We start from the raw sequence: 27,402 nt of genomic DNA on the forward strand, positions 1-27,402 counted from the left end.
CTGGCGTGAAATGGAAAATAATGGGTCAGTTTCTAAGACCCTCGCCCGAAGCCTACAGTTATGGTGCCAAGGCCACCTAGAGGAGCGTCTACTGGAAGCTAGAGCTCTGCAATATAACTTTCGTAAGACCACTAAAATCAGCAAAATTGATGAAGTTAAGCAATTCAACAAATCCATGGAGACAGGAAAAATTTCGAAAGCCATCAATTGTCTCACTGGTGAACTATCAGCCGGGATATTATCAGCAAACGATACAATTAACGGAAAAACTGTGTATGAGTTGCTAAAAGAGAAACACTAGACTCCTTCTCAACCGCAAATACGTAGTTGACGAGGACAAGTTTGAGTCAATCCCGCATCACCCCACAAACTTCGAAAACATGGGCACATCGGTAGTTAAATGGGCAGTCTTGAAAACATGGCAGCCAAGGACCATCCGGTTTAGACGCAAAAGATTGCAGAAGAGTTTTCACTTGGTTCAAAGAAGTTTCAGCAAACATAGCGAAAACGGTAGAAAAAATTAATATTTGTCTCGAAAACAACCTACGCTCGTTGTGTATCGAAAACAACCTACGCTTCTTGGTCGGCAACACAAAACTTTGCCTTGGCCAAAAATGCGGGGTTGAACACGCAATTCACTCTCTGCGCTCGCAATTTGAAAATCCTGAAAATGAAGCTGTTCCCTAATAGACGCAGAAAACGCCTTCAAACTTGTCACTTGTCAGTTGAAAATATCAAGAAATATTGCCTAACTTGAGTTTATTTGTTCAAAACTCATATTTCGCCCCGTCGGATTCAAATTTTGCAGGTAAAACACTGCAGTCTTCAGAGGTCAAAACTCAAGGGGATCCCATTGCTATGGCTATGTATGGAGTAGCCACCCGCCCCTTGTGTGATACTTCTTACTGTAGAAGTATACAATTGCGTGAAGAACGCTTGTCTACTTTAGTAATGTCGGATTCGATGTGCGAATCCACCGTATTTTGTGTAGCTTGCGATTACAGCCTTTACTTCTACTAATCAATTGTGTTACAAGTGTAACCCTATTCTGACGATGTGGAATACCGACTCGATTCAACCACAAACTACTCCAAATCCAAGACTCGAGAGATTGACAAGCAGCTCAATTCATTATTAACTGATGAAAGAATGAAAATGATTTCATCCAAGGCCACCTCGACGAGCTTCTACTGGAAGCTAGAGCTCTGCAATATAACTTTCGTAAGACCACTAAAATCAGCAAAATTGATGAAGTTAAGCAATTCAACAAATCCATGGAGACAGGAAAAATTTCGAAAGCCATCAATTGTCTCACTGGTGAACTATTAACCGGGATATTATCAGCAAACGATACAATTAACGGAAAAACTGTGTATGAGTTGCTAAAAGAGAAACACTAGACTCCTTCTCAACCGCAAATACGTAGTTGACGAGGACAAGTTTGAGTCAATCCCGCATCACCCCACAAACTTCGAAAACATGGGCACATCGGTAGTTAAATGGGCAGTCTTGAAAACATGGCAGCCAAGGATCATCCGGTTTAGACGCAAAAGATTGGAGAAGAGTTTTCACTTGGTTCAAAGAAGTTTCAGCAAACATAGCGAAAACGGTAGAAAAAATTAATATTTGTCTGGCAACGAAAAAAATATCTGAAAAATTAATCGAAGCGTACAACGCATGCAGACTAATCCCCTTGAACAAAAACTACGGGATTCGATCTATGGCCGTATGGGAAATTCTTCAACGCATCATAGCAAATGCATTATCAAGTGTATCGAAAACAACCTACGCTTCTTGGTCGGCAACACAAAACTTTGCCTAGGCCGAAAATGCGGGGTTGAACACGCAATTCACTCTCTGCGCTCGCAATTTGAAAATCCTGAAAATGAAGCTGTTCCCTAATAGACGCAGAAAACGCCTTCAAACTTGTCACTTGTCAGTTGAAAATATCAAGAAACATTGCCTAACTTGAGTTTATTTGTTCAAAACTCATATTTCGCCCCGTCGGATTCAAATTTTGCAGGTAAAACACTGCAGTCTTCAGAGGTCAAAACTCAAGGGGATCCCATTGCTATGGCTATGTATGGAGTAGCCACCCGCCCCTTGTGTGATACTTCTTACTGTAGAAGTATACAATTGCGTGAAGAACGCTTGTCTACTTTAGTAATGTCGGATTCGATGTGCGAATCCACCGTATTTTGTGTAGCTTGCGATTACAGCCTTTACTTCTACTAATCAATTGTGTTACAAGTGTAACCCTATTCTGACGATGTGGAATACCGACTCGATTCAACCACAAACTACTCCAAATCCAAGACTCGAGAGATTGACAAGCAGCTCAATTCATTATTAACTGATGAAAGAATGAAAATGATTTCATCCAAGGCCACCTCGACGAGCTTCTACTGGAAGCTAGAGCTCTGCAGTATAACTTTCGTAAGACCACTAAAATCAGCAAAATTGATGAAGTTAAGCAATTCAACAAATCCATGGAGACAGGAAAAATTTCGAAAGCCATCAATTGTCTCACTGGTGAACTATCAACCGGGATATTATCAGCAAACGATACAATTAACGGAAAAACTGTGTATGAGTTGCTAAAAGAGAAACACTAGACTCCTTCTCAACCTCAATTACGTAGTTGACGAGGACAAGTTTGAGTCAATCCCGCATCACCCCACAAACTTCGAAAACATGGGCACATCGGTAGTTAAATGGGCAGTCTTGAAAACATGGCAGCCAAGGACCATCCGGTTTAGACGCAAAAGATTGGAGAAGAGTTTTCACTTGGTTCAAAGAAGTTTCAGCAAACATAGCGAAAACGGTAGAAAAAATTAATATTTGTCTGGCAACAAAAAAAATATCTGAAAAATCAATCGAAGCGTACAACGCATGCAGACTAATCCCCTTGAACAAAAACTACGGGATTCGATCTATGGCCGTATGGGAAATTCTTCAACGCATCATAGCAAATGCATTATCAAGTGTATCGAAAACAACCTACGCTTCTTGGTCGGCAACACAAAACTTTGCCTAGGCCAAAAATGCGGGGTTGAACACGCAATTCACTCTCTGCGCTCGCAATTTGAAAATCCTGAAAATGAAGCTGTTCCCTAATAGACGCAGAAAACGCCTTCAAACTTGTCACTTGTCAGTTGAAAATATCAAGAAATATTGCCTAACTTGAGTTTATTTGTTCAAAACTCATATTTCGCCCCGTCGGATTCAAATTTTGCAGGTAAAACACTGCAGTCTTCAGAGGTCAAAACTCAAGGGGATCCCATTGCTATGGCTATGTATGGAGTAGCCACCCGCCCCTTGTGTGATACTTCTTACTGTAGAAGTATACAATTGCGTGAAGAACGCTTGTCTACTTTAGTAATGTCGGATTCGATGTGCGAATCCACCGTATTTTGTGTAGCTTGCGATTACAGCCTTTACTTCTACTAATCAATTGTGTTACAAGTGTAACCCTATTCTGACGATGTGGAATACCGACTCGATTCAACCACAAACTACTCCAAATCCAAGACTCGAGAGATTGACAAGCAGCTCAATTCATTATTAACTGATGAAAGAATGAAAATGATTTCATCCAAGGCCACCTCGACGAGCTTCTACTGGAAGCTAGAGCTCTGCAATATAACTTTCGTAAGACCACTAAAATCAGCAAAATTGATGAAGTTAAGCAATTCAACAAATCCATGGAGACACGAAAAATTTCGAAAGCCATCAATTGTCTCACTGGTGAACTATCAACCGGGATATTATCAGCAAACGATACAATTAACGGAAAAACTGTGTATGAGTTGCTAAAAGAGAAACACTAGACTCCTTCTCAACCTCAATTACGTAGTTGACGAGGACAAGTTTGAGTCAATCCCGCATCACCCCACAAACTTCGAAAACATGGGCACATCGGTAGTTAAATGGGCAGTCTTGAAAACATGGCAGCCAAGGACCATCCGGTTTAGACGCAAAAGATTGGAGAAGAGTTTTCACTTGGTTCAAAGAAGTTTCAGCAAACATAGCGAAAACGGTAGAAAAAATTAATATTTGTCTGGCAACGAAAAAAATATCTGAAAAACCAATCGAAGCGTACAACGCATGCAGACTAATCCCCTTGAACAAAAACTACGGGATTCGATCTATGGCCGTATGGGAAATTCTTCAACGCATCATAGCAAATGCATTATCAAGTGTATCGAAAACAACCTACGCTTCTTGGTCGGCGACACAAAACTTTGCCTAGACCAAAAATGCGGGGCTGAACACGCAATTCACTCTCTGCACTCACAATATGAAAATCCTGAAAATGAAGCTGTTCCCTAATAGACGCAGAAAACGCCTTCAAACTTGTCACTTGTCAGTTGAAAATATCAAGAAAGATTGCCTAACTTGAGTTTATTTGTTCAAAACTCATATTTCGCCCCGTTGGATTCAAATTTTGCAGGTAAAACACTGCAGTCTTCAGAGGTCAAAACTCAAGGGGATCCCATTGCTATGGCTATGTATGGAGTAGCCACCCGCCCCTTGTGTGATACTTCTTACTGTAGAAGTATACAATTGCGTGAAGAACGCTTGTCTACTTTAGTAATGTCGGATTCGATGTGCGAATCCACCGTATTTTGTGTAGCTTGCGATTACAGCCTTTACTTCTACTAATCAATTGTGTTACAAGTGTAACCCTATTCTGACGATGTGGAATACCGACTCGGTTCCACCACAAACTACTATAAATCCAAGACTGGAGAGATTGACAAGCAGCTCAATTTAAGATTAACTGATGAAAGAATGAAAATGATTTTAACAATAAAAGTGGGGAGTGTGAACACATCTGATTACTTGACTTTTTAGTCGGAGGTAAAACTTACCTAAGTGAATGAGTTAAAGATTAACAATGAAATTAGAATGATAAAAAGATAACTATTGATTTAGTACATTTTCAGATTTTATGATATAACCGTATCACAGATACGTAACTTTGACAGAAAATTTGAATACTGCAAGTTATCAAACTTTAAAATATAAGTAACATATTTAATGGTTTTTATAAATATTAAATTAATGCATCTATTGTTCACAATAGCATTAGGGTTGCAACGACAACATGAGATATTAGAAATGCTATGGTTTTCCAAAAATTATTAAACGTGGAAGTAAACGAACAGTATTTACAGACTAAATTAAACAAAATAAGAAATTTAATGAGCAAATATAACACGAATGCAAACTGTTTTGAACAATTAGCAATTGAACAACATAAGCGTAAGAATTTGCCCTTCTATAGGCTAACATGACAACAAAGTATTACTAATAAATGGAAAATGAAAGCATCAACAAATAAATTAAAATTGCAGAAAATTAAAATTAATTGCAAAATTTAAATTGAATAGTTTGAAAGTGTTTTAAATTTGATTTTCTGCGTCAAATACGCTCATGCTGACCCCCCCGCTCGTATTCGGCATAGTCATATTTTTGGTTTGATGGCGTATTTGCGAGTGGTCGGATTTATGGATCCGGTGGATTAACCACTGGGAGCTCAAACGAAAATTTTCTAGTGGCGGTTGTGCCGCTTCCTCCTGGATTACTGTTTCGGTGATTGGGTTAGTAATTCGTGTCCGTTTGGGCACTGGGAATCACTCTTGATTGCTTACAGAGCAGACTGAGCTCTCGAATTCATAATAATCTGAAGCTCGACGATTTCTCTTGCTTTTCGAAGTTGTTGGGCTCCAGGTAGACAAGGCAGCTGAGGTATTCGGTGTTGAAGATGATTTACGGCTGCAGCTTGTTGAGGTGTGAGGTTTTGATGGTTTTCGCGTCGACATTGTTTTAGATATCTTGCTGTTTGCCGGCGAAACCCCCGACGTACTATCCGCCTGTTGGTGCCAGATCTTGATGTCGCCTCTATGTTTCTTTTTCAACTCTTTCGAGTGGAATGCGATCTTTTTCCTCCGTGGCCTTGTCATAAGGAAGGGGACGCCTTTGATCGTATTGCCAAAGGTCTACATGTCGTTCGGCCTTTCTTCCGAATTTTGATATATCGCTGTTGCGAACTTTCACCTCAAGGACGACGCCGGGTTCTTTTATAACCGTATTTGTTGGTGAAGTACGTACATCCGTACTCCAAGGTGTCAATGTGTCCCAATGACCTTGCAGATCTCGTTTTAATCTTTGTGACACCTTCCAAGCCAGCTTTTTTTCTAGCCGTTTTTCCGATCGGAGAGCAGGTTAGAGAGCTTCAGATGAGGAATGAAACAGGATATTTTGTTTTTCTCGCCGTTGTATCGCCGGCTCGTTTCCAATTGAGCTCTCGTCCTGGCTTCTCAATTAGTATGCCACTGCCTTCCCCTATCACCCACACGTTATCATCAAGATAATCTTCTATTGGAACTGTATCTGCGTCTAAATATTTAGATTATTTTCGTAAGAAAGGTTTGATGATTTTGGGTTGGTACTTTTATTACTAAGTGGTGTTTTTGGTTTTCTTCCAATGTGTGCTTGGAAAGGTGTTACATTTGTTGTCTGTTGTTTACATATACGGAGTTGATTCACTATTGAAATTATTGCTTCTTTAATTGTGAATGTATTATTTTTATTAGCTAATTTCATGCAACTTAGTCGCCTTTTAATTTTTTGTTTCAAACCCTCCACTAATCCAATCGCTCTATGATCGAATGCAGGTGCTGTAATGATGTTAAAATTATTTTGTTTGGAGATTTTTCTAAATCTTTTTTCCTATGAGACAGCGTGCTTGATCTAGTCCAATAAGTCTAGGAACTCAATGTGTTTGAATATAAGAAATCATCTAAGAAATTAATTACATTGAGTCCTTTTGCTTTATCAAAAACTTCTACGGTTGGGTACTTAGAGAAATGATCGATACATGCCAAAAAATGTATATCTTGGTCTCCTTCATTTGTAATTGGTCCACAAAAGTCTATTTGTATTTCTTCATTAGGTTGGGAGCAATTTATTAGAGGAGGCTATTTCGACGCCGGTATTATGGGTTTAAGGTTCTTACCAATCTCGGTACATGGTTTGCAGTTTGCATTTGGAGTTTCTTGATGCATATAAGGCCAAAATGCATATTGTGCGAGTGTGATCATGCCCCAACTTCCTGGGTGGGTTAGATGCAGGGACTCACGTACCGCGTTTTGGAAGAAGTTCAAAATGGCCAATCGTTTGTCGACGCAAACGCAACCCGAACGAGCAAGTAGATATCTCCAGTATGAGTGGAGGTAGGGATTCACGTCCTTGCACCTTTGTTCGTTTCTTTGAAAAAGACAATCCCTGACCTCTTTTAGCACCGCGTCTTTACTTGTCAGTACTGCAATAAATCCTTTAGTGAAGAGTTGCGTGAGGTTGTTTTCAAAAACATCCTTTTTTGAAAGCTCTAGATTTGGGGAGGCGGGGCCTTCATTTGATGAACGAGTTGAGTTTACCCCAGAGTTGGGAGTTGATTGGAATGTCACCCGTCTGGTTGTGGATGCTGATGAATATTGCATGGTAGTATTTCATGCAATCATGTTAGAATTATTTTCGGAGTGAAAAAGTGGGTCGTTTACACTAGTGTTAAGAAGCAACTGATTTGTTCGAGATTTTAAGGCAGACAGCAATTTGGAATTGTTTGTTTATTGAGCAATTGAGGCACGTGTGATTTACGCTGTTAAAGTATTGTGATTGACAGTTTAATATTGTGGAATTTATATAAATTGCTGCAATCGCGTCACGAATGCGGGTAATTGTTGCAACCGCAAAATCCTCTAAATATCTGTTTGTAACTTTACTTTTGCTTTTTGATTTGGTTGGCGAGAAATGTAATCTACCAGTCCCATATTCGCGCCTGGAATATGTTCAATGTTGAAATCAAAGGGCAATAAGCGATCTACCCAATGATTTAGAAGACTTTTGTAAGAATTGTTAGATCTATGTTCTTTCATGATGGATGGTAATTTTCGAAAATCAGTAATGATAGTGAATGATTTTCTATATAAATAATTTTTAAAATTTTCAAAGGACCAAACCACTCCTAATAATTCTAGCTTGTTAACGCTATAACGTTCTTCATTTGAACTAAGAAATCGAAAAGCGAATGATACTGTATGCCAACCTGTTGGTGAACGCTGTTCTAATGCAGCCTCTAATCCAGCTCCAGAAGCAATTGATTCCAAGTGTGGATTAAATGAGTATTTTCTGTAGCGTTCGCTACTTTTTCTTTATGGTGTTGAAAGTGACATTTTAATTGGCTGTGTGCTTGCTTCCAATCCAGTATTGAAAAGTAACCAGTTTCGTGTGAAGCATTTGCATTCAAATTTTGTTGTATCGTGTCAATTAAGCTGTCAATATTGGGCATTTGATATTTTATAGGAATTGATTTATTTAATATTTTGGAATCTAGTGCTAATTTAACAGTTCTATCCTTCCTAACGGTTATAACAATTGGAAATATAAAGTATTCTTCTGAACAAATTTTTAATTTTACTATGTTTTTTCATCTAAAAATTTTTGTAAGTTCAGCTTTAACTAAAGGTTAGAGATTTATATGGAATTGTCGTCCTTATTGATGGGTTTGTGTAAAGTGTTTCTGAAATATAGGTTTAACTGTTTTTTTAAATGATTTACCGATTCTAGAGATGAGGTCAGGACAGTCAAGAGCTATTCGTTTCTTGATTAGACATTGATTTTTATTGACATTTATTACTTGTTTAGTTTGCTTTAGTAAAAATCCAATTTGAGGGAACAATTCTCGCGCAATTATAGGTCTGTGATCATCTTCGACATCAGTGACGTTGACATTTGTAGCTGCCCAATCGTTGCATTTCACCGTAGTTTTGATTACACTTATAGTCTTGATTATTTTGTCGGAGAATGTTTTGAGATCGTGGAAAAACGGTGACTGTGCCCAGTAGCTTTCTTTACTATTCAATACCACCGCGTTTGCTAGGCTTTTTTAGGATAGTGCAAACGCTCCCTGAAACCACTAATGCGTTTGTCTCAGTGTTTCGGAATTGAGTATGCGTGTTTACCGGCTCCACTTCTCTGACGTTGTCACTATCAGAGATCAAAGCTACACAATTCTCATCGAAGTCGTCATAGTCCGAGTCATAGTTAGCATCATATATTCTATGTTTTTGAATCAAAGCCTCAATTTGATTCACTAGTTCCCCTACCGTTGCAGAAGTACCAATAGCAGCAGCTTCAGAAGTAAGGTCATCGACATTGATTACAGGTGGTTTTGGCTTCACTTGAATCTTCAACTTTCGACAGATTTTGCAAAATGGTTTGCCATTTCACAAGTGTTGGACAGTTCTGACGATGACTGGCCGACCAAATGTAACCAAAAATAGGGCGAATTGTAGGTTTCATGAAATTATTCGTTGTTGATTTAGGCCCATTCCAGGGGTTTTGATTACTGTTAATAGAGGTGCTTGCGAATTGATTTGAAACAGCATATGCAGCTGCTTTATGAAATTTTCAACTGGTTTTGAATGCTAATCTCAATGTTTATTGCCACTTCTAGCGATTTCCTGGCCGTCCTCATTTTTTTTGTAGTTCTCTCTGTATTTCTCTGACTTGCATGTTGGCAATGAATACCTCTCGAACTATGGATTCCTCATGGCTGCCGAGGTCACATTTCAGGAATAGTTCTCGAAGGCAACCGCAAAGTTTTTCTACTGGTTCTCCTTTGAGTTGTTTTCGTGTTAGAAATGTATAACGTCCAAATGTTATGTTTCGTTGTTTCGTGAAGACCTTATCCAAACTATCCCAAAGATTTTTCGTCAAAGTTTCGTCGATTTGTATTGTTAGTTCATGAGAACCAAAGATTCGACGACCCTCCGTGCTAAGGCTGAGGTATATTAGTGAGACAGCTTTGGTATCAAAAACTTCCACGGTCTGTCGCCGCACAATATTCCAGCTGCCTCAATTTTCTCTCAATTGTTGAGCCATGCATTTTTAAGTTGTTAATTGCAAATTCCGCGATCTCTCTCACTTTGTGATGTAGTCCACATCTTCTTCATAGATTGGTTCAGGGGGAAAATTGACCTTATTCGGTGGTTTCTCTTGTAGTATATCAATTGAAATGCCCTCTTTGGAGAGTATTGCCAACTTCAGAGTTATTCTCCAACGTTCCCATCTCAAAAGGGGTTCCAGTTTTGGCCGTTCCCAAAAAATTTCTATCCCCAAAAGGGCTCGTTCTTTTGGTGCTGACTGCGCCATGTGATACCTCTTACTGCAGAATTATACAATTGAGTGACGAACGCTTGTCTATTTTGGTAGAGTTGGATTCGAGGTGCAAATCCATCGTTTTTTGGGTAGCTTGCGATTGCAGCCTCTACTGCTACTAATTAATAGTGTTACAAATGTGACTCTATTCTGATGATGAAGAATACCGACTCGATTCCACCACAAACTATTCTCACTTCAAAACAAAAGAGATTGAAAAGCAACTGAATTTAAGATTAACGGATGAAAAAATGAGAATTACATTAACTACAAAAATGAGGAGTGTGAACACATTTGATTACTTGACTTTTTAGTTGGAGTTAAATTTTACCTAAGTGATGAAATTGATGATTAACAATCAAAAGTTAATGATATAAGGATAACTAATAATTTAGTACACTTTCAGATCTTATGATATGACCTCATCACACCTTGATCAGGCCTGTCCAGAATACGCTTTTATCTCAAAAATGTTACGCAGACGACGGCACCGCAGTGGGACGTTTGGAGGACTCATTTTTGTTCTTCAAACAACTCTTTCAATATGGTAGCTCTTTTGGCTGCATTGTGAACGCCCCGAAGTTTCAATTAATAGTAAAAAAGGCTTCAAAGACAAAATCTCTTAGGTTTTTTGAGGGAACGGCAGTTGAAATTGTTGACAGTTTTGTTCTAGGATCTGTAATAGGCAATGAGAAAGCTTATTAGACCTTTAAGGTAAACACAATTGGAAAATATGCCAATTTGTTGAGAAAAAGAGGGCTAAAAGAAAAAACTTCCCCTTAAAACTTTTGCGCATGCCTCACAAGTGGCGTGCCACAAAAATGAACATTCGTGTCCAGGAAAAAACCAAAATCACGCAATATCTTCACAAAAGCAGAAGCCAACATCCAAACGCACGTCCTGCTGTCATTCTTTGACTCTCAGTTGTCTCAATCCACACGGCGACTGTGTTCGCTACTAACCCGGGAGGGCTGACTTAAAATCAAGGAGCCAAAAGATTACGAATCCAAGTACGCTGCTTCGCTGACCGCATGCGCCCCTCTTGAAGATGAGGATCGAGCAAGTGCTCTTCTCACCCAAGAACGCATAACGCACGACCAACGAACCGCACGCCTGATTATTAACAGATCGCGTAAGAAGGATCTTATGGAAAACCTTCTGATCGAGCAACGCCACGTAATAGGAATGGCTTCGCAAAAAGGAGCCTCGAACTGGCTCACAGCTCTATCGCTTAAACGTTACTGAGTAACTATCGCTTTTACGTTAACGAAGTCCAAATTTAGAGACGGGCTCTGCATTAGATATCACATTGAGGCCAAAAAAACGCCCATTAATTGTCCATGTGATGAAAATTGTGCCGTATCACAAGCTCACAGTGCGAAGGGGGCATAGACACAAGAGAAATAACGAGATCCGAGACACATTTGTTAAAATCATTCATGACGTTTGCTATGATGTCGATGTTGAGCCAACTCTTCAGTTGCTTCGACGCGAGTCCTTTATTCGTTTTCCTTGAATTTCCTCGAATAAGTGATTTTAGTGATTTGCATTTCATTTTCTGGCTTTTCATTTTAGCTTTTTGTATTGTTTATAACCTGATGATGAACTCAGAGTTCGAAAACGTTCCTAAGAAAGTTTTAAATTGACAATCATTTTTTAAATCTCTATACGCAAAATTACTAGTGTAACATCCGCGCACTGTGTACGGTTACGGGTTGGGTTGGGGGTTTCTCTAAAGAACTTTAAAACCTCGGGGTCACTGATGAAAATCTTCTAAGTCTAAGACTTTAATTAATTATGAAGCTGTAAATATTCAAACTGTTCAATTTGGAGTTAGAATTATTGCTCGAAAATACAATAAGTATCAAAGGGCGAGAAGGTGTAAAGCTAATAAGAGAAAGGCAGCTCAATTATATGAGGTTTATTTTTGAATATGGTCTTTGGTTTCGGTCCAATCAATGGTTGATTAATCTTAGGTTTTTTTTACCCATTTTCTTTAATCTCTTTCGGATTTTCTCAAAGTTATTTTCTACCGCACGGGTCCCTGTTAGTTTAACTAACAGATAACAGGTGTACCTGCCTGACGAATCCCGTCAAGAACAAACATTCCTTGACGTCTCCCGTCAAGATGACATTCCGTGATGATTCCCATTATTATTTATGATGCTTTCTTTATATTGTTAAAACCCGGTTCACTCTTAGTAACCATCTCTTTTTGTTCTCCCATTTATTGTAAAAATTTCGAATTGTGCGTTCACTATGTATTTTATGAGCATGTCATACATTAAGTTCTATATTTTACTACACTGCCTCCCTCTTAGAAAATTTGAGTGTTCCACTCACTCACAGGCAAGAGTTTCAAAGGCCAATTTTCGAGTTCATATATTCCTCTGCTTTTTCAATCCCGTGTTTGTCACAAATATTACGGGCCTTGTCCTCCCGACCACCCTTGTCCGGATGTCAGAGCATTGCCAGCGTTTTGAAATGTTTCTGGATAGTACTGGTTGTGGCCCCCTGTGGCAGGAATAGAAACTCACAAAAGTTCGGAGGTCGACTGAAAGGGCTCTGCTTGTTGATCGCCTCCAGTCTCCTCTGGATGACTTCTTTGAGGTCTGTTCTGTTCTTACCCTGGTCCCTAGTTTTCTGATATCTATCTCGGCATTCTCCAACTCCCGAGCTAAACACTCCCGCTCATCCACCAGAGCGATATATTCTCTTGTCTTTGTTTCGGCTACATTCGTAACCTCCACCAACTCTTTCTTCAATTTTTCCACCTGCCTCCTGCAGGACTCCCGCTGATTCCCAGCGTGTTCAAGCAGTCGTTTGGTCGCAAGCAATTGATCGCTTAACCTTTGACTTTCAAGTTTTAACCGCCGGAGCTCCTCTTCGAGCCGAGCCCCGGCAGTTCCCAGCATTTCGCTGTTGTCAATCTTCTTCTGCTGTTCCTCAATTCTCTGATGCATCCCATTTAATTACATAAAACTCATTGCGGATCTATCCACTATATTGGGTGGGTGCAGCTGCGTCAATGGAACCACGTATCTTTTATTTGAGGTTACTCCAACAATCCGATACACTTGGCACCTGACTATCGTCGTGACCTCAAACAACTCGGGTAGATAGTAGCAATATTCGCCAATTTTTGGTTCTGCCATTCCTACATATCATACATTTAAATTAATCTAATGTGTCGATCTCAATTTCTGTCATATCTGGTAAAGATTTAGCCTTTTTTGCTTTTATAACTACAATGTCTGTATTACCATCACAAAGTTCAACTGTTCTCTTTCTTGTCAATTTTTGTTTCTTAGTACGTTGTTTTAGATGATGAAAATAACTTAGTTCCCCCATTGGGTTAATGGGTTGCAGAGCAATCACAGGATTGGTGCCACTGCGTCGCATATCGATTGAAATAAACACACGTACCAAACAAAATATGGTTTTTAATCCAATAAAAATAGTCATCAAACTGATGGTTATTTCCCTGGCCACATGTCAGATTTGTTTCACTTCGCTACGCAGGTATTCAAATATCAGCAATTCATGCCACTGGTGATTGTACTTCCAGTCCGTGTTGAAATACTCTAGAGTCTCATGCTCTTATAAATCTCCTTGTCCCAGGAAAATTTCTCTTCCTGTAATCTTTTTTCTCGAATGCCTTAATCTTTGTGCCCAATTGCTGAGTTCAAGGTCTTTACCATTGAAAAACGCTTCCATTGGCGCGGAGGTTGACCAATTGACGTTAACTCTGTAATTAGGCATATCATTGGGTTTATCAATCAGTTGTATTCGTCTGCCATATATTATCCATGACCCATTCTGCAGTTCAAAAGCGTTCGGGTACATGGGGTTGCAATTAATTAGTGTGAAATTTCTATAGAATACTCTAGAAAAAGGGTCCATGTATCTAATTCCTTCTGAACTGTTGTCAGAAGGCACCCTAATTGGTACTTCCTCGGCACAAAACTGGTTTTCGACAACATGTACGATAACTTGAGCGCACTTATGGACATAAAGTATTCCTCCCGCTCTTTCTGCGTGTGTACCCAGAGCGTATCGTTGATTTAGGGAAAATTGATATGAGTTTCCGTTAATTGGTGTCGTTAAAATCATAGCTCTGTGCAGTGTTTCTATGTGACAATTTAATAACTCTCTTTGTTTCAGATTTTCAAACATGCCTCAAAAATCCCACACAAAAAGTTGGTCGAGTTTTATGTCCCTGAGATCTCTCTCAGATATATCTGTTGGTGAAAAATTTTGTTCCATGGCCGTCACTGTTTCCTTTGTGTAAAACAAATTTCTGTTGTTTGTTTCAAAAAGCTGAAAATTGTCTATCTGTTTTGTCCTGTTTTTCAACTGTACAACTAAATTTCTTTTAAAATATAACCATGTTCCTTCATTCGCTTCTCTAGTTTCAATGAAAAAAGTCCCCATGAAAATTTCAGCATTTATTATGATATTACCTTTCTGTGTTTCACCTTTTGGATTGATCCACTCCAAGGGGTAGACATAATTCACTCCTTTTTCATCTCCGCCTTTCATGAATGTTTTTGATACCTTCTGAACAAACTCTGCGTCGATTCTGTTAACATTCATCTCATTAAGGACTTCTTTAGGAGCATTGAGTTCAAAGTCACCAAGACCCGGTAACCGCGCTTTGTGTCCCTGCAATAGGCTTTGGCAGACTGATTCTTTTATTGGGTAAAACGTTGGAATTATTTGTGATTTTTCATTTAAGTAAGTTGCGTCGTCATACCAACCACTTTTTTCAGCAGAGTTACCATATATGCAGCCCTGTACATGCCGTATTTTAGTTTACTCCTGCTGCTCTTGGCGTAGATGTGTCCTCCTTTGTTTACCTGCTCCTCATTTGTGACGTTTCGCATTTTGTCCGTTCCGTCATGGCAAATTTTTGCGACTGCTGATTGTTCTCAAAATCATACCCAACAATGTCCAATGATTGTGAAAAGCCTACTATGCTATCCAATTGGAGAAGTTTCCAGTTCAGCTGCACGTTTCAATGTGGGTTCCATGCCCTCTGCATGTTGTCGTATAACCTTTTTTTTAAAAAAATACATAATTATCAAATTTTTCATCTGAATCGCTATCCTTGAATAAAAAATAATCTTTGAGTTTCCTTGGTCTTGTTAATCCCGACGTACTTCTTGTTTGATATCGTTTTTCGGTAACACTTTGCGAAGTAGAAGCCGTGCTTCTCTTTGGAAATTCTCCACCTTCACTCCTTTCGGATGTTGCCACCAGGCTATCCCGCTTCTGCTGTGTGGCTACTTTAGGCGCAGGTATCTTTGTGCTTCTGCTTTTGTTGTTTGTGTTAGTATTTTTTGATTATCTTGTACTCCCACCCATTGGTGTTTCAAACAATTAGTCCTTAACTGTCTCATTGTGAGCTTCAGTACTATGGTTAATTTGACTATATTCTCTTCAAGATTCACTTCTCTTCTTCCTGTGTTATTCATTTTTGGAGTGACTACCTCAATTTCCACAAAATCATTGTCCTCCGTAAGGTCATTTTGGGATATTCTCGGTTCACTCTTTGCCTTCTTAGGTTCTTTTTTATCAGTGGTAGCACTTCTACTGCTAAAAAGTTTGAGTCGATCGTAGTGGGCCTTTTCTTGTTTTTTCGTTTTCACATCCTCAATAACAAAGTTTGAATCGTTGATTATTTCACGTATTACTTGCAGTCCACTGTAAAAGGATTTAAATTTCTTTGTCTGGCCAGTTTTCATTGTGGGGTTGAACACCATTACTAAATCAGCTACTTCATATTGTGGTCCAAATGTGCTACGGTCATAGTAGGTTTTTGTCTTTCTTGCTCCACATCCATGCTTTCCCGAGCCAGTTCATGGCACGTTTGTAGTTCGTCTTTCAGGCAACCAACGTAATCACTCGAGGTTGGGTAGATTTTCGTTTATATTGTTTGATACATGCAATCAATCGTTAGCGCGCATGATCGTCCAAAACGGAGGTAAAAGGGGCTGTACTTGGTAACAGAGTGAATTGATGATATGTATGTCATCATTACTAGCGGAAGATAGTCGCTCCAGGTGTTGTGATGTTCACCCACAAATTTTGCAAGGCTCTCTTCGATTGTGCGATTGGTGCGCTCTATCGTTGCGTTTCCTTAAGGATGATAAGCTGTTGTTGATGTCCTGTGAATTTCCAGCTCTTTACACGTGTTCTTGAAAAAATTCGACATGAAGTTACTGCCGTTGTTGCTATGGAGATTTGCCGGACAACCAAACCTTGCAACCCATACGTTTAAAAAAGCCTTAGCTACCGTTGAAGCTTCGTGGTTGCTCATGGGAATTGCTTCATGCCATTTTGTAAACTGATCTCCAATTAACAGAATGTATTTGTTTCCACTTGACTCAGGTAAAGGTCCCATAATGTCCAAGGCGACTTGCCACAACGGACAACTAGGTTTCTACGTTGTTAGGATGTGTACGTGTTTCTGGTGTGGAGACTTCTTTTGACAGCCTACTTCGCAAGAACTTCCTCATTCGTGAACATCTTTTTTCAACCCGGGCCAGTAGAATCGTTCTCGAACCCGATCAAATGTCTTGGCTATACCAAAATATCCACAATGTTCATGAAGGAAAGGTACATTTTCTTTTATAAGTGATCTCTGAATGACTATTTGTGTTAAGTTGTTAAATTCGTCAATACGTTTCTGTCTCTTGATTAGATCATTTTCGATTTGTAAGTTTTTGAAATCAGTCCAAAGTTTCCACAGGGCTCTAGAGGCTCCTGCCATGTTTTTTCTTTGAGGGCGTCTCCCGTTCTCAATCCAGTTTCTTAGTATAATGAGGTCGGCTGCATTTTGCTGATGTTCAACTACTTGTTCAACAGATTTCCCTAGTTCAATGGACCAGATGTTTTTGTCATCCGTATTTACTTGGTTCACTTGATCGCAGTTTTTGACTTGGTCTTCTGTCTGTGGAACTCTCGACAGACAGTTTGCGTGAAGGTTTTTTTTCCCGCTTCGTGTTTGATTTCAAAATCAAACTGTCCGAGCTTTTCTATCCATCTGGCCAATAATCCGTCTGGTTCCTTAAATTTATATAACCACGTGAGGGCCCTATGTTCGGAAACAATTAAAAACTTTTGTCCCAGAAGATAATTTCTGAAGTGTTGAAAGAACTAAATTTTTACAAAAAGTTCTCGTTTTGTCGCAGAATAGTTTCGTAGACTTTTGCTGAGCGTTTTGATTGCGTATGCAATAACTCTTCCACCCCATTGTTGTCTTTGAGAAATAATTGCGCCAATGCCAAACAGAGAGGCGTCGTTGGTTAACGTATAGGGATCCGTGTCATTCGGATAACCCAATATTGGTGCTGTCTGTAATGCTTGTTTTAGTTGTTCAACTGCTGATTCACACTCTTTTCTCCAAGAAAAACGTTCTTTTTTGTTTAATAGCTTATAAAGCGGCTCTACTAATTTTCCAAAATCTTGTATGAGTCTTCTGTAAAAACCAACTAGTCCTAATATTGCCCTCAATTCTTTTATTGTTCATGGACTTTTCAGTTTCCTGACTGCCGCTACTTTCTCCGGATCCACTTCTACGCCTTGATTTGATACAATGTGTCCCAGGAAATGAATTGTTTCCTGGAAAAATCTACTTTTTGAGCCTGCTATTTTCAATCCAGCGTCTTTAAGTCATCCAAGTACGAGATCTAGACGATTGAGATGCTCCTCAAAGGATCTACCGAAGATGATTGTGTCATCCAGGTATACTAAAGCCACTTCATCGGAGAGTCCCGCCATGATCAACTCCATTAAATTTTGGAAAGCTCCTGGCACTGACGCCAAACCCATGGGTAGTCTCTTCCACTTGTAGAGTCCCATTGGTGTTACAAAAGCTGTCACGTTCTGCGACTCTTCATCCAGCGCCATTTGACAATATCACGATCTCAAATCGATTTTGGAAAAGTAACAATTTCCGTCTAGAGAGTCAATAACGTCATTTATTCTTGGTAGCGGCCAACTGGTTTTCTCGATTTGTTTGTTCAAGCCTCTGTAATCTACAACTAGTCTGTAGCTGCCATCTTTCTTTTTCACCAATATTGATGGTGCTGCCCAATACGAATGGGTTGGTTCAATTAATTTTGCGTCCTCTGACAATCCTTTTCATTGTCAATTTCTTTTAGATCTTCGACAATTTTTTTCATTGCTTTTCTTTTATCAAAACTCATACTGCAATAACTTCTTCTGAACGGCTGTGCATCCTTGTTGAGTTTAATTTGGTGTTTAATTTTGTCACAATATCCTTAGTCATTCGAGTTTTGGGAGAAAACTTGTTGATGTCTCATAAACAATTCCTGTACTTTCTCTTTCTGCTGCCTATGTAGATTAGAACCTTCCAAATTTGCGTGTTTTCCCATTTGAAAAGTTTCCAATGTTTTTGGCTGAATTTGATTAGTGAAAATTCCATTCACAACTAAGTTCTGTTTGTTTTCAAAATAAGTTCCCACTTTAGTGCTTTTATACACGGTCACTGGTGCGTCCGTTAGATTTAAGACTTTTATCATACTAGAACCATCTTCCATTGAGATCATACAGGCGGCTAAAAGCAAACCAGTCTTTACTTCAAAATGTTCAATAGCTTCAACTAATCCTTCCACTCCCGGAATTTCTTCTCCGTTTTCATCAGCTAATCTATTTCTCATTAGACTTTCGTTTTTACTCTGTATATAAGTGTTTTGTCCCGCAACTGCAAAAACCTGAACACCTTGCGTTTTCTCTGTGGTAAGCGGTATTGAAATTTTAAAGTGACTGCTACATAGTTTCTCTTCGTGTAAGTTCAATACACGTTTGTTGGTGTTCAGGAAATCAATTCCCAGCAGACATTCTATACCTTCGTCTGCCGTTATCACAAATTCTTGTTCAACCTCCTGTAGTCTTGGTTGCAACTGTACCAACAGCGTTACTCTTCCTATTATTTTGACAGCTGAGTTATTGGATGTTCACACTCGTTTTGTGTATGTTTGCACAATTCCCGGTTTGCCCAGTTTTTCGTATGTGGACCAGTTCAAAAGCGATATACTACTTCCACTGTCTATTAATCCAACGCATCTATTCCCATGAAGCATGATTTCTGAGTTTAGACATTTAATTGTGTTTGTCGAACAAACTCTAATGACATTACAGATCTCGGTGGTTTTCTTTTGAAAAGGGCAGTCTCTTTTCAAGTGTTGAGAACTTCCACATAGGAAACAATTTCGACAATTCCTCGAAATGTACCCTTCTTGTCCACAGGCTCTGCACTTGAAACCCTGCCTGTTGTTCCTCCTAGACGGTTCATCTCTTCCGAAAGATCTGTCTCGGTGACTAGGTCCTGGCGTTGGCAATCGCCGCCGATCGTTGAACCCACGATCTTGTTGCTGTCCTCTATCACGTCTGTCGTCACCCCACCGTCCCCGGGAACTGCTTCGGTCCCTAGATTGATTTCGACGGTTCTCTCGCTGTTTGTCATCTAATGATAATTGATTCACAAGCCTGGTGACGGCCTCCACTAAATCTTTCGTTTCATCCCGTCTAATTACAGCAACTATTGGTGTTTGCTCTTCCTCTTCTATTCTTGTTACAGCTTCTAGATGCAATGCTCGTTCCAAAACTGTTTCAATTTTCATATCCTTGCCGCCGATTTGCTTTCTGAGATCTAACCTCACCTGACTATGGTCGATTGCTTCTAGAAATCCTCTCAGAACGAGATGGTCTCTAATGTCTTGCGACTTCGTTTTGTAAGTTTTCAAAGCCAACTGCTTTAAATCTCCCAGAAAATTTGTCAGTTTTTCTCCTGGTTGCTGTACGAGGCGAGCTAGCCGTCCACGGAAAACGACCGGTTTTTCGCTATAGTGTTCTCAAAAAGTTTTAATGCATTCATCATAATTTTCTCTTGTAGCTTGCGGCAGAGTGCGATAGAACTCTATGGCATATTTTTGTAGCCTAAGTGCAATGTAAAGCGGCCGTTCATCAACTTCGCGGGCCGGATATCCTTCAGTTCATTTCCACTTTTGTAGTTCCGCTAATAGCTCAAAATCCGTCACGTAGCTTTCCAAGTCGTTTGAACCGGTAAACGCTTCCGGTAATAGCATTCTAGAGGTCGAGCCCGTTGCCATTTTACTGTTCCCCTACTTGTATTGTGCCCTTTTAAAACTTTGTTTAGTTGTTGAAAATAATAGTTTCTATACAATAATTACCAAGTAGATCGTCACTGGGAGGGTTTTTCAAATTTTATCTTTGAATTTCTATAACACTCTCTTTATTTTAATGTTTAAAAACTTTTGTTTCTAGAACCTAACGCTTATTTCAATATGGTATTTCCTTTTTACTTATCATTTTTATTTTTAATTTTCAACAAAATTTTAATTTACAGTCTTATAGATGACTGTCCCACCTAAATACTCTTTATTATTTTAAAACGATACTAGCTGAATTCCGATTTTTCCTGTTTTTTTGATGTTTATAATATATATATTTTTTCTAATTACGTCAAATAAGATATTAGGTGCTTTAATTTTCTTTTACTTTCTCCTGCTTAATGTTACTTGATCAACTTTTTTTGCTTTTTTCGTTTTTTTAATTAATAGTAGTCGATAATTAATCAATGTATAACTTTCAGAGTACACAACGACGCAATTGCTTTATTTGACTTTACAACGCAAATATCCTGCAGTTTTTTTCCGATTGCTATGCCGCTCGTTACCTACAAGTCAATTTCGCAACTAAGATCGAATGAGAAAACAAAATTTTCCTAGACTAACAAGACTAACGCAGTGGCGATCAGTTTTGATTACCAATGACAACAATTGAGAAAACTCTTTATGTGTACTCACTTGGTATGATGCGGACTTTCCACGCTAGCAATTTTCTCTATTCACCAACAAGTAAATGTTAGCCCCACGCGAGTAAATTCTCACTTGCGTCTGATTCCGTTGTTACTTCTGCAACTGACTCCCACAAACTTTCGTGGAAATTGGTGGATCTGGTGATTTGTTATCCCAAATCTTGTGTTTTCTCAAGATTAATTCTCGGGTTCTCGGGATTAAAGTGCTTTTTATTCGCGACTTCCTGCCGACAATTTTGTTAAAACTTTCAAAATATTATTTTTTTTAAAACTCTGTCGCCATTGTCATATCCGTGCACTGTGTACGGTTACGGGTTGCGGATTTTTCTGAAGCACTTTAAAATCTCGAGGTTACTGATGAAAATCTTCTAAGTCAAAGACCTTAATTAATTATGAAGCTGTAAACATTAAAACTGCTCAATATAGAGTTAGACTTATTGGTCGAGAATACAATAAGTTTTCAAAAGATTTCAAGGTGTAAAGCTAATAAGAGAAAGGCAGCTGAACTATATGAGGTTTAGTTTTGAATATGGTCTTTGGTTTCGGTCCTATCAATGGTTGATTAATCTTAGGTTATTTTTACCCATTTTGTTTAATCTCTTTGGGATTTTATCAAAGTTATTTTCTACCGCACGGGTCCCTGTTAGTTTAACTAACAGATAACAGGTGTACCTGCCTGACGAATCCCGTCAAGAACAAACATTCCTTGACGTCTCCCGTCAAGATGACATTCCGTGATGATTCCCATCATTATTTATGATGCTTTCTTTATATTGTAAAAGTCCGGTTTACTCTTAGTAACCATCTCTTTTTGTTCTCCCATTTATTGTGAAAATTTCGAATTGTGCTTTCACTATGCATTTTATGAGCATGTTATACATTAAGTTCTATGGTTTACTACACTATCACTGAAGAAAACGCGCGAGTAGACATTAAAGCGAATGGCCTATGGGGGTACAGGTTCAGCCGTTTTTTCGACGTGAAGATCTTTAACACAGGTGCCAAGTCATGCCGTAAAACTCCGTGGAAGTGTACAAGTATCATGAATCGTTGAAGCGCCTGAAGTATGAGCAACGAATACTTGACGTGAAGATAAGTTTCGTTCCGCTGGTGTTTTCCTGCATGGGGGCGCAGGATCGTCCGCAAGGCGCACTATAAAACAACTGGCTAGCAAAATTGCTGAAAAGAAAGACGAATCATACTCGGACGCAATAACGTTCATACGCACGAGAATAAGTTTGCTCTCCTGCGCAGCGCTATCATATGCCTCAGAGGGTGCCGTGGTTCCAAACAGCCGACCGACATTCATAGTTCTTGCAGTGCGGGAGGGGAGACTAGATTCATAACAATATAGCTTATATGGAAATTAAATACTTTTGACGCAGATCTAAAAGTTATAGTGCTTTGTCTTTAAAATTATATACGATGCAGTGAAGTTCGTTTATATTTCTCATGACGCAGCTCTAAAAGAGCTATAGTGCCTTGTACTTAATATTATATACGATGCAGTGATGTCTCATAGTGGGGGATCACTACTCATCCTTTGGATTGTTTTACGCGGTTTAAGAGCAAACCCCCTTTATTGTTAGTGTGAGGACAAATTTTTCGTTGGTATTTTTTCTCGCTGCTTGTAAACTGCTCGCGTCGTCCCCTTATACAGGAAGGAGAACATAATGTAAAACGTGCAATATTTTTACATTATGATTTACTATGTAATTGCACGTGCTCTGTAACTGGGGGGGGGGGGGGGGTGGGATCAAACGGAAGAGATCCAACATTGTTTCTCCTATAAAAATTGATGGAGCGTGAAGTGTACGATAGAGTATATTCGATTTGGCTCCCGCAATTTTTTTGAGCTTAACTATAATATTTGGTTCTTTTGATCAAAATGATATGAACATTCACATTCTAGTTATTTTAATTCAGAGGACTTTTAGGCACTTCTTCGCGGCCACTGTTATACCACTTCCTTTATAACTGGCCTGGAAGTGGCCTTGAAGAACTGGCCAAAAATCCCCTGCAAAATAATACACTAGACTGAGAATATTGATGCTATTTTTGTCAAATGATCCAAATATATAGTTCTGCTCAATAAACTGAGATCAGTTCTGGGAGCTAAATTGAATCGTGCTTTTCAATTGAATCATTAAAATTTTATTTTTAGGTTTTATGGAACTTCTGCTGCCAAAGCAGTCTCCGTCCAATGAGGACCTCGATAGCAAAATTGCCTCTGCTCCTCTGTATGCTTGTACGAAGTGTATGAAAAAGTTTCCTTTTGCTTCTTTGTCTGAAGATAAACAATGCTGCCCCAGTTGCAGAGCGGCTTCAATTAGTGTCAAATGTATCTATTGTCAAACAGAATTCGAGGACAGTGGGTATGTCAGCAGTTTTTCTGAACTAGGAGCAAACTTTTCTTTCATAGCATTCGATCAGAAACGTTAAAAACGTTGCACTACAGCCCAACGATACAATTTTTTTTCTAAATTTATTAGATTGAAACAGGTTCTGAATAGCATTGCTTTAGTTACATGAGTAAAGGCTTTCAGTGCATCGTTGTTGAACAAAATAATGGTTGTGATAAACTTATTAAATAGTCGACAGGTTCCACGTGCTACAAATTTGTTTCCGAAAGTACGAGTTGATTGCTATTTTTATTGGTGGAGACTATATGCTCGATCAAGACCAGTTATCGATTGTATCAGCTCAGAAAGCTGTAAACAATCTGATACAGTTCAACCACCTGTACCAGTAAACAACCTGTACCAACTTTGTTAAGAAAAGGGAAAAAAATTTTCGAATAAGAATCCCATACTTTTTATTAAGAAAAAAGGACAAGTTAAAATGTGCGACCAAATTGTTAAACCCGTGAACAGTCAAAGAGATTTAGTTGTCGTAGTTACGGAAAATCTCACCTGGACAGCGAACGCAAATAGACGTTTTTCCAAAGCAATGCGAGCACTCTGGTACCTAAAAAGAAATATATCAAACAAAACGTCAGTCATTAACAAACTAAACGCGTATAAAGGCTCTGTTGTCCCCATTATATCATACGCAAGCGAGGTATGGCATCCTAACAAAGGGGATCTAGTCTTGCTAGAGAAACTACAGAAAAATGCAACAAAATGGATCCTTGGAAACCCCATCGACTACAAAAACAGGCTTCTAACTCTGAATATTCTACCTCTTGCGATGTACTTAGAACTCCACAGTCTCTTACTTTACTGTAATATTGTCGACGGCGAATACAACATAAATGTAAATCAGTTTATTAAGTACAACACAAATGAAAGAACAAGACAAGACACACATGAAGTTATTGTTACAAAAACATATAAAACTATGTAAAAGCGATGAAAAAATTTTTGGATAAGAACAGCAATCTTGTACAACATTTTTTGTAGAATAACAGACTTAAGGAGCAAATCAAAAAGAAAAGAAATAATAACCAATATAATGGATAACCAGTATCTACACGCAATTCCTTAGGAAACGGTTTATGGAGAACGGACCTCTGTACCTGGAGAGTTTGCTGCTTATGTACGAACTGTAACATCCACACAAAGCTCATCTAACTGACGAAGAAGGGTGTGGACCACCCGTGGAAGAATTCCAGAAGCCTTCTCTGCTACTACTACTACTACAACGTGGTAGCGATCCTGGTCGCTCGAGAGCTCGCAGTTAATAAGATTTTACTGAACGAGACAGAAGTTGTGGAAGTTCCACAGTTTTGAGAAATACCTGAGGAGAGTTGTGTCTGAAGAAACGCGACAAAACGCACATCGAGACGAAAGCCCTGAACAACTTGAAAAATCTACTCAAAGTATTATATAAAGAGTACAGCAAAGGCAAAACCAGCGGCGTTGAGTGTTTTTCGTTTGGTCCAATTCGTGGTTTTTCTCTAGCGGTTAATTCAGATAAGAGAATTTTTATTCCGCGTGTTCCTTCAGGATCCATTGGAATAGGTGAAATTTTAATTATTTTTCTTGTTCCGCGGGTTCGTTCAGGATCCATAGGAATAGGGGAAAATTTTTATTATTTTGTTCCGCGGCTTCCTTCAGGATCCATACGGATAAGGTAAGTAAGCTTCTCGTCTTATTAAATGTTGGTGCAATAATCCAAGATGTCACAAAACGAAAACAACATTACGGCACAAAGTAGGGCTACCACTGAAGCTAGTGTTGATGACCTTATCAAATTAGAAAGAAATCTTCACGTTTGTAATGACTGTTCGAACAATAAAGATCAATTGGTTAGTTTGGAAGATTCAAGAAACCCAAAAACGAGTGAGGTTGAGTGATCTACAGGATAAAAAGTAGAAGTTTGCTTATATTTTAGATTAGTGAAAAAAAATTGTCAACATCTAAGCTGAAATCAAGTTTTAAAAGCACAAAAACCGACGAATAAGAAAATGTATCTGCTCAAAAGAAGTTGTTAAAATGTATCTGATCGCTGAAGTTGTTAAAATACGGTCAATCGCAAACATGGTATCAGGGTCCGTTATATTCGAGAGCTGTCAGAGGGCAGTGCCAATAAAAATCGGAACATATAAAATTGGTCAATATGTTCATAGATTACCTTGAAATACAGAAAGTCAATCTAACCAAAATAAAATTGTCATTGACTTTGAAAATTCCCTTAGGAATGAACTCAATTTGAGGACTGTAACAAGATGACATTGACTCGAGCAACTATGACCGTCTAATGTTTCTGACAATTTTGTGATTTCGCTTGTACATGGAAATGCACGACCTCATCACATTTGAGAGGACATCACGATGTGGACACTAAACCATAAATCACAGCAGACATGCGCAAACATGTCCTTTCGCTCTAGGGCGAGGAAAATCGCACATCCCGCACTGTTGACAATTTCTTTCGGCGCCACATGACTTTAACAAATTAACCAATAACTTTTTGGGCCCGATATGAATGAAAACAAAATTGGCATTAGCTACTGGACGTTCTTCTGCAAAAAACTTAATACTTTATTGAAAAGAACAAATGTACGTGGAGAAATTTAAATAACTTCTCAAATTGTCTAAAATTCAGATACGCCGGAGTAACAGCTGTGTTGGTCTGAAGGCCGCACTGAAGCCGCCAATTAAAATTTTTACTTTCAGCGTTAGAAGTCAGTAGATCTTTTACGTCGTAGAAGCCGTACAAAATTTGCAAATGATCTGCTGAGGAATAATTTTGACATTGAAACAACATGGCACACTCCGCCGAATGATGCACTCGTTTTACACAGATACAGAGTCTACAAAAATGATCGAATCCCTGTAGATATGAAAAAGCAAACATGGAGGGGTTCTCCTTGCTGTAAAAAGTAGATTAAAAAAGATCTTTCTTGGTTGCATCTATAACGCGCTTGATTCAAGTTTGTATGGTTGGACTAAGAATATCGTTCCTTTGAATGTTGAGCAACTGAAAGCAACCAACAATTGTTCATCTGTTATAATTACATGTAATCATTAGATAAGATAGGAAGGACTTCAGAGCAATATTTGGTAAAATGGCTAGATGGTACAATTGGGTAGATGAAAATCGCACAAATTTCGGAATGTCAGGGCTCACCGTGCTGTGCTTTTACCTTGGATCTCGAATCACACGTCCAAAATGATAAATGCCTCAAAAGTCAATGATATGGTTTCAAAAAAGAAGTTTTTGAGAGTCGACGTTTCAGTAAAATGAATGATGAAAACAAAATTGGCATTAGCTACTGGACGTTCTTCTGCAAAAAACTTAATACTTTATTGAAAAGAACAAATGTACGTGGAGAAATTTAAATAACTTCTCAAATTGTCTAAAATTCAGATACGCCGGAGTAACAGATGTGTTGGTCTGAAGGCGACACTGAAGCCGCCAATTAAAATTTTTACTTTCAGCGTTAGAAGTCAGTAGATCTTTTACGTCGTAGAAGTCGTACAAAATTTGCAAATGATCTGTTGAGGAATCATTTTGACATTGAAACAACATGGCACACTCCGCCGAATGATGCACTCGTTTTACACAGATACAGAGTCTACAAAAATGATCGAATCCCTGTAGATATGAAAAAGCAAACATGGAGGGGTTCTCATTGCTGTAAAAAGTAGATTAAAAAAGATCTTTCTTGGTTGCATCTATAACGCGCTTGATTCAAGTTTGTATGGTTGGACTAAGAATATCGTTCCTTTGAATATTGAGCAACTGAAAGCAACCAACAATTGTTCATCTGTTATAATTACATGTAATCATAATTTTCGAGCACAAATTGGAAATTTATCTCAGGTAATAATCGAGAAGTATTAAATTGACTTTATCTACGC

At 38.8% G+C, this 27,402-nt stretch overlaps 1 protein-coding gene across 1 annotated transcript in view; it reads left to right on the top strand.

Moving 5' to 3' along the window:
• LOC142358604 (protein FAM76A-like) overlaps positions 1-27,402 on the top strand; it is a 606,005-nt gene that overhangs the window by 541,854 nt on the left and 36,749 nt on the right. The window contains exon 2 of the mRNA XM_075410045.1: positions 23,256-23,469. Within this exon, the coding sequence (XP_075266160.1) occupies positions 23,264-23,469 (206 nt within the window). The 5' untranslated portion in view covers positions 23,256-23,263. The remainder of the gene's footprint in view (positions 1-23,255; positions 23,470-27,402) is intronic.

This window comes from Convolutriloba macropyga, chromosome 2 (assembly GCF_964194025.1).
Source record: "Convolutriloba macropyga chromosome 2, txConMacr16.3, whole genome shotgun sequence".
NCBI lineage: Eukaryota > Metazoa > Xenacoelomorpha > Acoela > Convolutidae > Convolutriloba > Convolutriloba macropyga.